The sequence below is a fragment of the Miniopterus natalensis genome, chromosome 13, assembly GCF_054644295.1.
Source record: "Miniopterus natalensis isolate mMinNat1 chromosome 13, mMinNat1.hap1, whole genome shotgun sequence".
NCBI classification, from domain to species: Eukaryota; Metazoa; Chordata; class Mammalia; order Chiroptera; family Miniopteridae; genus Miniopterus; species Miniopterus natalensis.
In genome coordinates, this window is record NC_142093.1 from 23607135 (window position 1) to 23623602 (window position 16468).

General features: G+C 51.2%; 1 protein-coding gene across 1 annotated transcript in view; it reads left to right on the forward strand.

The window, feature by feature from the left end:
* The first annotated feature begins 8813 nt into the window (after positions 1-8813).
* Positions 8814-16468, forward strand: part of EPAS1 (endothelial PAS domain protein 1) — a 77332-nt gene continuing 69677 nt past the window's right edge. The window contains exon 1 of the mRNA XM_087823530.1: positions 8814-8846. Coding sequence (XP_087679656.1) covers positions 8821-8846 — 26 coding nt within the window. The 5' untranslated portion in view covers positions 8814-8820. The remainder of the gene's footprint in view (positions 8847-16468) is intronic.

The window sequence follows — 16468 nt, forward strand, 5'->3', positions numbered from 1 at the left end:
CACATCCCATTCCTCACCAGCACAGATGTCACTGCCATCCTCAAAACACCCGATCAGGCACCAATTCAGGTGTTCTAAGTGCTGTGCAGAGCCAGTAATAGCTGATAATCTCGGATGGACAATAACAACTCACTTTCCTTGAAGGATCTTTTGTGTTGCTTCTGTACCCCTGTCCTTTGCTTTGAGGGTGATGAGAGGGGACTTAGTCCCTACCTTCAGCCCAGAGGGCTCTTCTGCTCCTTCTCTGACCAGCAAGCTCCTGGTCACGCTTGGCTGGTCAAGATCCAGCTAAAAAGTCACCTTTTCTGGATCCTCCCCCTAATATTCTCCACCCCTAAGCAGGCAGACAGAATCATTATCCATTCTGAACCCCCAGGGAAACTGGGTTTTAACTTCTTAGATGTGGTATTTTATCTGTTTACAAGTTTACCTCCAACAATAGACTGTGAGCTTTAAAGGGTAGGGCTGTGTCTTATTTTATCTTTCTAAGCTGAGTTTCAACTGCACTGATGACGTGGACACTCAATAAATGCTGAAGAGTGGGTGGGAGAGTGGATGGGAATATTAAGCACAGATTAGGATCTACTCAGTCAAAGGGGTGGTGCCTCAAGTGCAGTGCAATTTGGAAAGTTGCATTTTATAAACTCTATCGTTTTATTAGTTCAAAAATGCACCTTCTACTCCCAACAGGAGAAGTTAGCTTGGAATTGTCTGTGGGTCTTTCCAGCACTCTTCCGATTGTGGCCTTAGTTATTAATCCTTGGGCATATTTCACTCCGTAATGCTCTTGTGCACAGTGAGCTCCGGGTTCTCTGCCTGGGAGTCACCTGCTTAGAGCTTTACCGCTGTCATGATTTCGGTCAGAAGGCATCTCTCTACCATAAATTACTGTCTGGTCAAGATCCACTTTAATTTAGCCCGAGGTAGAACAATTAGGAGGGCTAATCTGCTGTGATATAAAATTAACCAACTAAGGCAGAGCGTGCCAAGACCCACTGTCTAAAGGCGTTGAAATGCCCGGGCCTCCTCTTCTTCCCGTTGGGGCAGATCACTGAGCACATTGGCCACAGCTGTTCTTGCAACCCCAGCATTCATGCACCAGGACTACAACCCCTTGAGGGAGACCAAGAGAAAATCCTCAGCATTTAAGATCTTAAGTATATACAGGTACATTCTCAGCCTTGTATCCCTGGTTTTCTTCAACGAGGAAAGACAAAGATATGTACTTGAGAGAAATGAAAAGTTTAAGATGAAGTCTGTGTTTCCCGCTTATTTCTTGGCTTGGCACCTGGGTAGGTACATGTGCATATATATGTACGTGCAAGTGTATTTGGGGTATGTTAATGTGTGCTTTAGAAGTTGCCCCTGAAGCTCTCCCCTCTAACATTCACACTGCAGAAGGACCCAACTTCAGTTCCCAGACTGATGCATATAGAAAAGGCCTTTATACAACCATGGAAATCATAAAGAGGCATTTTCCTCATTCTTTGTATATTGATGCATTTCAAAATCAAACTCCTGCAGTATCTAGAGCCCTTAAATACCAGGTAACCATCCTTCTCAATGAACTCAGGTCCAAAGCCTCCGTTGTCTTGCTATCTCAGACCACTTTTATAATCTGCAGGGGGTTTGCTGGGGAGACCTGATGACTTGGGGGGAAACCATTTTTGAGTCTGTGAGGCCCTTCCCTCCCATTTTCCTTTCCACTTCTATTAGTTTAAATCTGAGATTTAAGCCTGGAGAGTGGACCAGATGTGACTGTGATCTTCTGTCAGTACCTAAGCTCCCCTGAGGTCATTGCTGGGTGCTCTCTTGTCTGCCAAGAGTGGTTTGAGGCTGGCAGGAGAACCATTCTAAATGAGGCAATCAAGAGAAGGTGAGGCAATAAGATGCTGGAGACTAACTCCTGCCAAGTCAAACTTCAGCAGAACATCTATCTAGACAAGATGCCCAGAGTGGTGAGTTTCTCATGTAGGAAATGGAAGCCCTGATGACACAGTTTATGGCCTGACCCTAAGCAGTCCACAGATGGCTTCACATCTCTATCAGCTAATGGGGCAGAGATCACTACTGAATTCAATGAAGCAGAGTATTCAAATGTCAGAGCTTAAAGGAACTCTAAAGATCCAGCCCTCTCCCTTAAAATGAAAGGAAATGTTCAAGAAACTCATTCCAGTTCCTTGACAAATAAGAGTATGTCTCACTGATCTTGGTATTACCAATGCCTAGCAGAGCGCCTGGCATATAGGGAACATTCAACAGATGCTGACCAAGTGAATACAATATATGAATGAATGAATAAATGAATGAATGAATGAATGAATATATAAGACAACATTCTAAGCTTCAAGTAACAGAAATTATCTCTAGCTAGTTTGAGAAGAAATGATTCATTAATAAAGGTTCTGAGTATCTCACAAGATCTCCGGGATAGCTGGAGAGCCAGGCTCAGAGATTCAGCAACCAGGAATAAAGCCCCAAGCTGGAACCAAGAGAACACCATCGTTGCCACTGCAGATGACTGTAGTTTGCATGGCCAACCCACAAACTCACGATTCTGGATGCTGATGCCACCAAAATGGCACCCAATTTGCAAGGTGCCTGTTTCCCTCAATCACAAGATTCAAAGTCTGGGCAGATGTATCTGATTCCAAGAACCTGGGTCCATGTCCATACCCAGGTTTCCAAGGAGGCCGAGAATATCTGGTGTTTTCACTTTCTGTAGTGAAAGGAAGGCTTTGTTTCATAATGCAAGTGAGGAACTCCCCAAACATAGAAAGATTCCAAAGTCTAGATGCTAAGGGGCTAAGAAGAAAGAAAGATGCCCATTACCATGAATGAATCAAGACATTTACGGAGCATGATGTTAGTACATTGTGCATGTGGCCGACTCTTGCCTCTATCCGCCCCATTTCACTGACTCTTGCAGCAAAATGTCCCTCCCCCTGGCAGTCTCCCCACCACTTATTTCTGGGAGTCCCTGACACATTTTTCTGTCTGTAGCTGCCGTTTGCTTCCCAATCTTCCACAGCACTTCCTGTGATGTCCATAGTTAAGGCCTCCTTCAAAATTGGGTCAGTATCCTTGCCACAGCCTCTGGGCCCATCCTTTTAATTTTTCTGGGCCATTTCTTGAGTTCCTTCCAATGAGTCACCAGCATTGCTGGGGCTTCTGACATCATCCACATGCACAGACTTGAAGGGGTCCAAAGTGCCCTGAAATAGTCATGTTGAACAGGTAGGATTCGCATGGTACAATTGGAAAGCAACATTATTCCTTTCCCCATTAAACTTTTCAGTAGACTATTTGATGGGTTATTGCATTCCCACTTTGCATAAAACCTTGTTTAGGTCCCAAGAATTTTCTAATCACTCTTAAATAACAAAAATAGACATTCCTTTGCTCATACTTAATAAAAGTCTAAGCCCGGTGAAATAGTGAAAACTCTAAGCTTCATCCCAAATTAAAGTTCTCTCTTCCCCAACTCAGACCTCCTTCCGCTGTGTGGACAGGAGGAGAGACGGTGTCTTTACTTGCAACCTAGAATCTTGATGGATACATTCATTATTTCATTTGTTTATACATTCATTTGGTCAGCATTTACAGAGTAACCATTTTCTGCCAGGTGCCCTGCTAGGCATTAAGGATATGAAGATATTTTCTCACCTATCACCTCTGCTCCCATCCTCCTGATAGTCTACCTAAGGAGTAAGAAAGGTTTGTTGTTGACGATGTGGTTTTTTACTAATATAGGTGTAATTTCTCTTTGGTTTTCTCTGGCCGTGGAAGCTGTTTCCCTCTTCGGTGTCTTAGTAGGTTCTTTGAATATTCCTTGGCTGGTCCCTCCGACTGCAGCCCCCATGGCTCCAGAAGGCTCTTCTTCAGCTGGATATTTGTGATTTACCTCCAATGGCACCTCCACCTTCTTCTGCTGAGATCTATTTGAAGGAGTTTACATGGAAGGACCCCCTTAAAAATCCTAGATGGGCATTTCTCCTGCAGATGCCTTTTTTCTCTCTAAGGTGGGGCTGGTATGTCCTTCCTATTGGCCATTCCTCTCAGACGTGAGATATTTTAACACCCTAGAGATGTCACCCACCAGCCTGGCAGACGGGCCAGTCCAAGTCAGGCTTTTCTGGCTCCTAGCAGTGGACATGGCTGGGACTGTAGCTTTTTCTGCTTTTTCACTCATTCACTCCACCTTTCCACCCACCACCACAAAATTCTTACAACAGCTGATGTTTAAACTATATGATTTTGCTCTCAATTTTTATATATTTTTTAAAATTAAGAATCTATAAATTGTACATATGAATTTAAAGAATAGTTTTGGAATCATTACTACATTAAAAGATGCTTATTAATTTCAGAAGCCTTAAAAGGTATGTAAATGTTTATGTCATAATCTGGGAAATGCTGTGTATACAACTGGATTGTTTCCTCCTGTGGGGACCACTGGCTCTCTTTTCCAGCACATGGATGCCTTCTAGTCTCCCGGAAGCAGCACAGCACGGTGGCCAAGGACCAATTATTCCTTCACTATTAGTTGAATGACAGAATGATAAACATACAAGACCTTTCATGGACCAAAACTGCATCCCTAGACCTAGGAATGGAAGACGTTAGCCTCTATGTTATTGATAATCCAGATACGAGGGGCTGCGGAGCTGTGGTTCTTGAAAACTGGATCTTTATCAGTAGGGGGGAAAAGCTTGACTCTTTTCTCAATAGAAATCACAGAACACTTTCTGAAAGATAACAAATTCTGGATTTGTGACATCAAAAGTCACAACATTTAATGGTAGTAGCTACAGCATATGTCTCTGCGAAATATCCCACAGCTCTGGCCTGAAGCCAAGCACGGGGGAATGGTTTCCTGTCCTGGAGTTCAGTGGTGGGGAGTGTGAGGATAGGTTTTGGGAAGTCACAATTTAAGAGTCGGTTTTGTTTAGGGGGAGCGACATGCAAGTGTGAGGAAAGGGGTGACTCAGTAAAAACGTTTTGATAGAGGAGGAGCCACGGCCTCTGTCAGATTGTCCTTCCCTCCACCTCTGCTCCCTGGCCTGCATACTCTCTCCAGCCTCAAAGCAGCTAAATGGCCAGGCCAGGGCCAGATGGGTAATCCTGGAGATAACATACATGGTGGGACCAGGACCAGTGCAGGGACTGGCGATAAGGTCCCCCTTTTTCACCCCAGGAGCCTGCCTTGTTTCAATGCACTAAGTTGTAAAACACTAAAGAAATACCCCCGTCTTCCAAGATCTCCTCTGCTGTTGGATCCCACCCATTCCAACCTGATTTCCAACCACATCCTGGACCGTAGTATCTGTACATTAATGGGGTTACTGAGGCCCTCTTTCTCCCACCTTCCCGCTTCACCCCAGGTGCCTGCTCTCTACCAAGTTTGTAAACTATCTCCTTATTTCTATCCAGTCCTCCTAAGGGTGTTCTCTAGAGAGAAGAGAGGAAGCTAGAGACCCAGGCTTGTCTTTTGTTAAAACAAGTGGGTGTTTCATTGCTACCATGGCCTTTGTCTCCAAGCAGTTCCGTCTAGAGCTGGGAGACAGGTGGAGAGGTTTGCTGGGAGATGGGCAGTTTCATTCCCATTTGAAGCAGCCTGGGAGCTTTGCTTAGCGGTGCCCTCTGCTGCCCTCTGTGGCTGGAACATCCATGTATCTAGAGACACTAAGTCCTGGGATCCAGCTCTCCCTGCCATCATCTTTTAAAGGGTTTCTCCTTTAGTTCTCCATGGGCTTAAAAAGTAAACCGGGACACTCTAGCCACAAGCCTTTGTCTGGTTTATACTCCCAGCTCCTTCCTGCAAAGTTTGTTGAACCGAATCCTGGAAGAAATCTGAAGAGGTCATTGGGCTCCTAGGCTCTGCTCTAAGCAAGGCTGGGTCCAAGACTTCTGGGAATTATACAGGCTTTTGGTGACTCTCCAGACACTGCCAAAATCCCAGACTTCAAAGTTCTTCACTGGGATTTCCACAAAATCTGTCCAATTGTTTATCTTAACTTGAGGACCTTTCGCTTAGAGGGCAAAGTCCCAATTAGAAAGATGGGCAGGCTGGCCAGGGGGAAGGAGCTATATTAATATGGCCGATGTGTTCTTCAGTGACCTTTTACCTTTCTTCTTTCTTTTTTTAACATCTAAAAAGCTAACTTCATAAGCTCAACGCTGCGGAAATGCTCTGTGAGGGTTGGAGGTGTTGCTCTGTGACTTCCAAGCACAGCCCAGGACTCCGCAGTTTCTCCTTGCTCTGGCAGTGAAAGGCTTTGGGCACCTGAAGCAGGCAAAGAACCTGTTTCTTCTATTCCAGTCCCGACTGAGAGGATAAGCTTATTGCTGATTAAGGGAGAACCATATCTTACCAATTTGAATTCCTCATTGAGATAAATATATGTGGCCACTAGGATTGGCTGGCTGGAGAAGCCCAGCGTGAAATCACCCCATTCCTGAAGTCCACCAGCCCCAAGAAATGGCTACCTCGAGAAATTTGCAATTTTTGTTTGAATCTCTTCACGGTCACACCTGACACTCGATTTTAAAGTCCCCGTGCACAGTGCTCATTGGCTTTAGGAAAATGAGAAAACCTGCCTGATTCCTCAAATCTTTGCAAGTTTTCTTCATCTCTCCCTAATTCTGCTTTCCAAAGGCTCCTGAAAGATATCCCTGCCTCTGCTACCATGTGCAAAGGGAAAATACATGTTCATTTTGTATTTTGGTGGTGACACAAAACTATACCGCCAAAATTCCACTTAGGTAGGTTATGTTTTCTTGATTTTTATTTTTGTGTTGTGGTAAAAATGCATAGCATTAAATTTACTATCTCAACCGTTTTTTAAGTGTACAGTTCAATAGTTAAATATACTCACATTGTTGTGCAAACAGATCTCTAGAACTTTTTTTGTCTTGCAAAACTGAAACTATGTAGCCATTGAACGCTTTTTCAAACCCAGTCCCCCGTCCCCCTCGCCCTGGTAACCACCTTTCTACTTTGTTTCTACGAATAACTACTTGGGATACTCCCTACGAGTGGAATCTTGCGGTGGTGCGGCTAAGGGGGGAAAGGTACAGCAAAGCTTCGGGTCCTAGGGAGGTCACTTCCCCGGCCCTTGCTTTCCCTTCTCTCCAACTCGCACCCGTGAAGCCCGTGGGCCCTCTCAGAGCGCCGGAGACTAGGGGCCTCCCTGAGGTGCCCTGCAGGACCCGGGTAATCCAGGTAGGCAACGGGGCGGGAGAGTGGCTGAGCACAGGGCAGGGGGCAGGGGGCCGGGGCAGGGGGCAGGGGGCAGGGGGCAGGGGGCAGGGGGCAGGGGCGGGGCGTGCTGGAGGCAGCAGTTAAAGCACAGCTGAGAAATCCCTGAGCTCTAACCACCTGCCCCTTAGACGTCCCCTCTCCCCACATCCAGCACTTGCAGCCTTCAGATTCTTGGGGCTTCAGCCGGACTCTGGAGACACCTCGGGCAGGCCTGAGATCTCCTGGTTGGGACCACGGTGTCGACTCTTTTCCCAAGATGATACTGGGAAGCCAGACTCCCTTGTCCGGTTCGGAACTGGCCATGCGGCCAGGCGTCGGGAGCGGAGTGTGGCAGGCCAGACATTGCAGGGGCCCTCTTCTCCCTCATCCCAGGCAAAACCCCTAGACCTCCCAGCACGGCCCCGCCAGCACCCCACGCGCCAGTTGCGGAAGGGAAACAGGCGCAGCCCTGCCACAGGGTCACTGCACGTTGTCCCCAGACCCGGCAGGAGCAGGTGATCGGTGTCCCTGCCTCTTTTACCAAAAGGCAATGTCAGGGCGTTCTGCCGGGGGAGGGGGGGAGCGCATCGCCCCGGCCCGCGCGCGGCAGCTGGGCCCCCGGAATTGTCCCCACCGGGCCTGGGGTGTCCCGGCAGGGCGGGGCTGCGGGGGACCCCGGCGCTGGCGGTCCTGCCCCGGCCCCAAGGGCACGGCGGGGGTGGGCGGGCGCCAGCGCGGAGGAGCCCTCCCGGGGCCCACTGACTGCTGTCGCTTAGCCCGCACACCCCCCAAACGGCGCGGAGTCCCACCTCGCTACCTGCGCACCCCATAAACAACTCCCGCAAGTGCCGCCGGAGGAGGCGGGGTGGGCGGGCCGCGGCGCCCCGGGGCTGGGGCGGGGACCGGGGCCGGGGCGGGGCCGGGGCTGGGCGGCGCCTCGCCATTGGCCGGGGCCAGTGGGCCGCCGGGGCTGCGGCGGGCGGGGCGGGGCCTCCCCGCGCGCCCGCCCCCGGCCCGCACCCGCGTGCCCTCCCTCGCGTGGGCCGCCGGAGTTTTTAAAGTGGGGAGGCGGCCGCGGCAGCCAGACCCGGCGCGCCCGCCGCCCTGCCCCGCGTCCCGGCGCGCCGCCAGCCCCGAGCCGGCCGTACAATCCTCGGCAGTGTCCTGAGACTGTATGGTCCTCTCAGCCGCCCGCCCGGTTCTGCTCACTGCTGTCGGGACACTTTTTTTTTTTTTTTTGGAAAACCCGGGAAAGCGACGCCTTTTTGAGGACAGAAGGAACCTGGGCCCCCTTCTCGCTGCCCTCTTTTAGGCGCTTGACAGCCTCCGCCCACTCCCCTCCCTGACCCCGCCTCCCGCGCAGGTTCCTCCCGGTCACCTTTCTCCACCCCCTTCCCCGCACCTACACAGCCTCCCGCAACCTCCACCTGACTCGGTGCACTCTCGGGCCAGCGAGCGCTTGGGACTTTAAGAGCGGCGGGGACCCCGGGGAGCGGACAAGGGCCACGGCGGACGCGGCGGCTGCAGCCCCGCAGGCGGGAAGCCCGAGGGCCCGGCGCCTCGGAGCCACGGCGACAATGACGACCGACAAGGAGAAGAAGAGGTAACTGGGCGTCGGCGCCGGCTCGGAGGCCGTCCGCGGGGGGCCGGCGTCGCGGCCCCTGCGCGCCGGGGCGGCCGGGAGGGGCGCGGAGGTCCCGGAGCCGCCACGGGCCGGGAGGGTGGCGGGAGGGGGGAGCAGGTGCTCCGTCGGGGGAAGCGGGGCTGCAGCCTCGCGGTGAAGGTTCTGTGGCCCCAGGGAACCGGGGCTCCGGCGGTGCAGCCGGGGGCCGAGGGACGCGGCCCTGCAGGTCGGGGTGCTCCGGGCCGCTCCCGAAACCACACAGCGCCTGCCCCGAACGCCCGCGCCAGCAGGTTGAAATGCTTTTTCCAGGTTGATTTCACGCAGGTCAACTTTCGATTTTAAGTCTCGCGTGCGGGGCAGCATCCACTTCGGACCCTTTGGGTCTCTCCAGATGAGTGGCTGCGCGCTCTCTGCGCCCCGCACTGGGGAGGGGTCGGAGGCGGGGCGCGGCCCCGAGACGCGGCGGCGCGGAGGGGCCAGGACGCAGCTAGGGGCCCCCACTCCGGGTCTCCAGATCCCCCCAAGCCTGGAGAAACCCCCTCCCGACCCCTCCGCACCTTGACGCCGCGGGAGAGAGCGGGCGGTGGACCCGGCCGCCTTGCGGGGCAGGTGTCCTGCTGTGCGGCCAGGTGATGGCGACCCCGGGCGCTCCCCAGGTCCCGGTGTTTCTCTCGCAAGAGGCCGGCGAAGGGCAGCCGCGACCTGCCTGCCCTCGCGAGCCCCAGGCACTGGGTGAGAGGCCGCTCCGGCCAGCTCGCTGCCCTCCGCCCCTGCCGGCCGCTCCCGGCCGCTCCCCGCGCGGCCTCCCCGCGGGGCCAGAGCGCACCGCGCGCTCCAGCCTGGGCGCCGCTCTGCTCCCCGCTCAGACCCGGTACCTCTCTGTTCCCCACTCAGACCCGGTACCTCTCTGTTCCCCTCTCAGACCCGGTACCTCTCTGCTCCCCGCCCAGACCCGGGCGCCGCTCTGCTCCCCGCTCAGACCCGGGTACCTCTCTGTTCCCCACTCAGACCCGGGTGCCGCTCTGCTCCCCGCCCAGACCCGGGCGCCGCTCTGCTCCCCGCCCCGACCCGGGTACCTCTCTGCTCCCCACTCAGACCAGGGGGCCGCTCTGCTCCCCGCCCAGACCCGGGTACCTCTCTGTTCCCCACTCAGACCCGGTACCTCTCTGCTCCCCGCCCAGACCCGGGTACCTCTCTGCTCCCCACTCAGACCCGGGCGCCGCTCTGCTCCCCGCCCAGACCCGGGCGCCGCTCTGCTCCCCGCCCAGACCCGGGCACCTCTCTGTTCCCCACTCAGACCCGGGTACCTCTCTGCTCCCCGCCCAGACCCGGGTACCTCTCTGCTCCCCGCCCAGACCCGGGTACCTCTCTGCTCCCCGCCCAGACCCGGGCGCCGCTCTGCTCCCCACTCAGACCCGGGTACCTCTCTGCTCCCCGCTCAGACCCGGGTGCCTCTCTGCTCCCCGCCCAGACCCGGGTACCGCTCTGCTCCCCGCCCAGACCCGGGTGCCTCTCTGCTCCCCGCCCAGACCCGGGCGCCGCTCTGCTCCCCACGGTCATGCGCCGCTCGGCTCCTGGTCCTCACTTCTGTCCACTGGCACTGCCCCCGCGACTGGAACTTTCAGCCCCGCGCTTGGCGGCAGCTTTGCAGGCTTGGGGTTCGGGGGGCGGGGGGGGGGGACTAGAATCGAAGGCACTGCAGGTTGACCGGCCTGAGCGTCGATCAGCGGAGGGGCTGCCGAGAGGAGGCGCGGGGATGGGGGAACCCAGCCGCAAAGGGAGGGGTGACTGGCCTGGAGCCAGGGCCCGAGGAGTTCGGCGCCTGTGTGGATTTGCTCTTGTCCTGACTTCCACTTGGAGATCCGAGCCAGAAACCGCGTGTCCTCTGGCTGAAAGCCGCGCTTCCCACCTCGGGGCACCGATAACGATTTGGTAAAAGAGAGCGAAACGCGCGCGCTCTGGGCTGGTGCCGGACCCGTCCCTCTCTGATCGCTGGGGAGAGGGGATTGAGCCCCGCTCCCTCTCCCCCTCCCGCGACGCCGTGGCGCCCCCAGGTCTGAGACGGGCGGGGAGCTTTGGCCCGGCCACCCCGGGCCCTCAGCGCTCGCCCCGGGGCCACGGAGCAGCCCTGGAGGTCATTGTCTTTGAAGGGCAGCGAAGCAGAAAGGAGAGTTTAAGATTCCAACACATTTTGTAAAACCAGCGTAGCCTGCGTCATAGCACCAAAAATAATGACCGAGCAACCCAAAAGCAAAGTTACAGTCAGCTCCTCCCGCGCGCGCTCTGCGCCCGGAGCGGGACGGGAACTCGTTGCGCATCCACTATCGCGGAGGCGCAGCGTGTCCGTAATCTTGACATGTGTGAGGTGTCAGCTTCCCTCGAGTGGCTCAGCGCCGGGTCTGTGCTGCTATGTGTGTTAATGGTTGCAAGAAACTTGGGGATAGAGGGGAAATTATTTCCACATACCTGGCAGTAGTGCCTCCTTCCTTAAAGACAGAGGGAGCCAGAAGGGGGGGGTGGGGGTGGTAATCAGACTCTGAATTATTGGTGAGAACCGCTGCCAGGATTGCCTGCGAGTTGCCTAGGAGGCCGCTGCCCTGCTGGTGCTGCAGCGCCCAGTGCCACACGCCCTTTGCTACTTGCCTTGATTTCTGTGTCACAGACTGGCAGGGCAAACAGCATGCCCCTCACCATCCAGAGTGCCTTGGAGGGTTGTCCAGTTCCCGTTGGGCTAATTGTTTCAAGACATATTTACTTTTCGTGTCTGGCTCTGTTTGCTGGTGGAGGCTCTTTGCAGGACAGAGGTGTAATTAAAATATGTGAACCGATACATTGAAAGTTACTGTAACATGTAAGCGGCTGTCCTTAGCTGTCCTGCAGTGCCTCACGAGTGCAGTGTGCTGCGGGCCAAGGGGGCTCTCAGATGATAATTCTGCACATTAGTTCTTAAGAGTTTTGATTCTTATGGTTCAGCAGAGCCATTTCTTCCCCCAAGTTCAAGATGCATGGATACTTGCAATGCTCCTTCTAACAGCCCTTCAAGAAGTGGGCAGGATCATTCTGTTCCAAAACGTTCTTGTGTCGATGGATATGTTAATGTTTAATAATAAAGAGTTTGCTTTCTAAGAGTTGGCTAGCTGGCCGGCCTTGATAGAAGGTATCAAAGTGCACTCTTTTGGTGGCAGAGGCATTCCTGTTGCTATCAGAGATGGTCAAATTGAAGTGGGTAAGGGTGCTGCACTCACCTGTCTGCACTGATATGTCAGGAGTGAAATGGGGTCCTCACTAATCAAGGTTCCTGGCTGCATGAAGAGCTGGAAAGTGTCTGGGTGACTAACTTCCCAATAAGACAATTTCTGAATCTCTTCCCTGGGAGAGAAAAGAGTATGGAAGTTTTTAGGTACATAGAGATTGGAAAGTGATTCCAATAAATGGAAATGAGATCCTTGGATAATCAGGGATCAGAGTCCATTCCCAAAAGCCAGACCCAGCGCAGGACACCTTCTTCAAGGAAGGCTTATATCACTTAGTGTGGGGCCGGTGGTGGAAGGAGTCAGAGGCATCTAGATCAGAAGTTCTCAAACTATCTCCTCACCTCCCTGCCAGCTGGACGTAGTTAGTTGTTCCTCTGTTAAAATAAAAACCAAGTTCATCTTTTTCCAATACTTAAGGCAGAAATATTGCTGGACAGATTTTCTCAATTTACTTGTATCTTCTATAAGTATTCCTTCAGCATTCGATCTGTCTCTGTTGCATTACCAGAATTCAGGGATAAAGAATTAATATAACACATTGTAGGTTCAGGTATTTTAACATTTAATTCATACAGTTTTCGTGAAGTTCGAAAGAATGCTGTGGCTACAGGTTTTTTCAGTGTCGCTGCTGGGAGCTTAGAATTATTTTACAAGGGACTGTGGAAATCTTCTAGTCTAATGTTTCCCTTTCTGAATAAGGAAACTGAGGCTCAGAGAGGTTAAGTCACAAGGAAAGTTTGCTCTGGTAAGAATCAGAACCCTGGTTCATTCCTTTCAATTAAGTATATATTATCCTATTGTTGGCAGTCCTGAAGTGCCTCTAGAGTCTGGACACTTCCAAAGGATACAGTCCCACCCTCCCCCCAAACACTGACCCTTATAGAGAGGAGACTTGCTTTGCTAGATTATAAAAGACTTCAGGCTGCACCAGGAGTGATTCTGTTTGATTATGCAAAAAACCCCACAACAGAAGTAGAGTTGATGCTGGTCCCAGTGTCTGTAAACCATGGAAAGTATGAATTCATTGCTTTAGTGCTCTCCTGTTATTTCACTTAGAAAAAATTTTACTTATATGTGGACCTCATTAAACAAAATCAACACAAGGGTTGTTCCCTACTGGAGCAGATTGCTTTGTGAAGCAGAGAACCCCCTGTCGGAGGAGACATTCAAGCAGCTACTAGATTGATTCCTATATTGAGTAAGGCGACATTTTCACTAGGAGTGAAAACCACAAGACTAAAACTATTTAATCCACTTCGAATGTAAATCAATCAATCAATCTGTGTATGTGTGTGTGTGTAGGGTGATCCTCACCTTTCTAGGAATCTATCGTATAAAATATTTACAAATAGAAGAAACTGATTAGATCATCTTAGTGCTCCAGGATTTAAGCCCAATACATTTGAAAATATTTGCTGCCATTAATTACCTCAATCTGTCCAGTAGTATTTACTTTTTTCGTATTTGCCCCAGTTTTGTTCCATACCAACTTTTCATTTAGCCTATTGAATCTTCCCTTTTGCTTTTAGTACTGACCATCTCTGACAGTTCATAACAGGTCAGGCATTTTCCAATAAAGTTATCAAAGTTTGCTCACTGGGCCCCTAGCACCCCCCCTCCCCAGTACTATGCTGTCTGTTCTCACGATGAAAACCAGCTCTGCCGTTCACATCGTGATGTAAATCAATAAGACAACAAATATGTATTGAACACCTACTCCTACTCTGGATAAATACTGAAGAGGAGACTAAGAAATAGGGGATGTGGTCCTTGTCTTCAAATTGCTTAGTTTGGGGAGTGAGGGAAGACATATAAGGAAGATTAACTAGAAATACAGGTGACTTTTCTGTTAGGATCAAATCTTTTGAAGCTAAAGATAAGAAGCTCTCAGCAGCATTTCAGGCAGTAGTAACCACACACACAAGGGCACGCAATTATTAAAAAGTACTGTGTGTGTTTGAGGGTGGGAGAGTTGGTTCATAGTTTCCCTCGAATCACCCACAGTAGGTGCTGACCACCAACATAAAGACCTGCTCTGAGGGCAGGTCAAACTCAGGGGTAATGAGAGGAAAGAAAAAGTGGGAGGGTTCAAGAATATTCATTGTCACGTACTGGACACCATAGTCAGAAAGGCCCCAGGGATGAATGCTTGCTTTCTCTACACGCTTGCTTTGGGCACAGAGGGAGGCATCTAGTAGGGCTCCAGGAGGGGTAGGGCTGGAGGTTCTGGTCCCACTGAGGATAATGCTGGAGGCAGCTACGACTCCAGGGAGGCTAAGGGAGAGAGAACTTCTTAAACTGGGCTTTGTGAATGGGCTTCAGAGAATGGGCTGTGAGCCTTTGAAATTCCATGCAAAGTGTCATGTATATAAGCATCCTCCCCTCCCCCCAGGGAAGTCTGTTTGACTCTTAATAGCCTTTCAAAGGCTCTATGATCTGGAAAAGGCAAGCCCTGGCTCTTAGATGTCTGACTCGGCGACTGCCTTACATTTCAGCCTCTTTCTGTTTGGGCCCCAAACAGTTCCGATGTTTCACTGCTAGTGTCTCTCGGTGTCTTGGAGATGGGGGGCAGGTTGGTGTGTACATCTAGTAAGGGTTCTGGGGTGCAATTTAACCTTATCTATACCCATGTCTGCCCTCAGTCATGGAAGGAAGGGGAGCTGAGGGCCCTGCACAGTTATGTGGAGGTCATTTTATACTCTAGGAATGCATGTGTGTCCTCGTAGAAATCATATATACAAGGGGGTAAAACAGAAAATCCTGAACAGTTAGTCTTATTTGTGTAGGCACTGTCCTTAGAACTTTACGTGGGTTAGCTCTTAATCCTAATAACAACCTTGTGAGATAAGTCCTATTTTTATCCCCATTTCACTGATGGGAAAACTGAAGTATAGCAAAAATGAAAAAAAAGAGAGAACTCGTGGACATGGACAACAGCGTAGTGATTGTGGTGGGGAGGCATGGGTGGAGTTGAAGAGTCCATAGAGGGGATAAATGGTGATGGGGAAAAATTAAATTAAATTTTAAAAAAAGAAAAAAGAAAAGAGAATTGTCAAAGGTCAAATCTGTATAATGGGCGGGGCTAGGATTTGAAAACGTTTCCATAGTCTATACTCTTAGGCAGTGATGCCTACCGCCTTACCTTCTTTAAGATATCTATAAAGTATTTATTACCATTCCTGGCTCGTGGTAAGTACTCCATAAATGATAACTGCTTTTGTTGTTGGATTCGTAATTATTATAATTACTTTTCCCTTTTGTGACTCATCACTTGTATTGAACCTCACACTCAGACAGGGACTGGAGATCTGAAAGGTGGACTTGGCAGTCCTGGAAATTCTCATTTTTCATGGGTTTTCCTCAACTCTGGCAGGAGGCAGTTCTTTCTTGCCCTTAAGAAGTTCAAAGCTTTCCACCTCCCGCCCTTTACTGGTGGCAAGACTTCAATAATTACTTTAGCCTTCGGACTCCATTGTGCCGCAGAGCCTGTTAGAAGCCTTCCTATGTGGCTTCTGAAGAACCACCTCCAAATCAAGATGCACAAGACTTCCTCTGGCTCTTTTGATCTTTTGAAATTGCAAGCACAGGAAGGAAAGAATGGATAGGAGAATAAAGAATAGCTGTGGTCTCCCTGGCTGGTGTGGCTCAGTGGTTAGAGTGTCAGCCTGAGCACCGAAGGGTCATGGGTTTGATTCCCAGTCAAGGGCACGTACCTGGGTTGCGGGTTTGATCCCCAGCCCAGGTAGGGGCGCATGCTGGAGGCAGTCAATCCGTGTGTCTCTCTCGCATTGATGTTTCTCTCTCTCTTTCTCTCGCTCCCCGCCCCCCCACCTCCTCACTTCCACTGTTTCTATGGAGAAAAAGGATAGCTATGATAGTTGCAACAATAACGTTGCATTTTTATAGAGCCCTTCTCTCATGAGCCCCGAGCTTTCACAGCCTTACACCATTGGCCTCTGCACTGTAAATCTAGAAGTCTTCTTGAGTTTTTGAAGTGCTGTGAAACAGTTGCACCAACATATAAAACACAGAGAGGAGCCAGCCACGTGGCAGTTGTGCATCACTGTATGCATGGCAGTCACGCAGAGGTGCATGCCGTGCACACCTCTGTGATGGCCAAGCAGAGGCTGGGTGTAATTTGGTGCCGGTTGTCGGTCCTGCTATCGGAAGCCACGGCACTGATCTGCAAGCGTGAAGTCAAGAAGTGTGGCAGGGCCCTTGACGATCTCTGGAGCTGAGGAAGCAGGTGTGGAATGGACTGGAATGTTATCTCCTTCTAAGTGGCTTTGTTTTTTTGTTCAATTTCTCAAGAAATACTGGTTTGCTTGCCTGCCCTAGGTGTTTCTA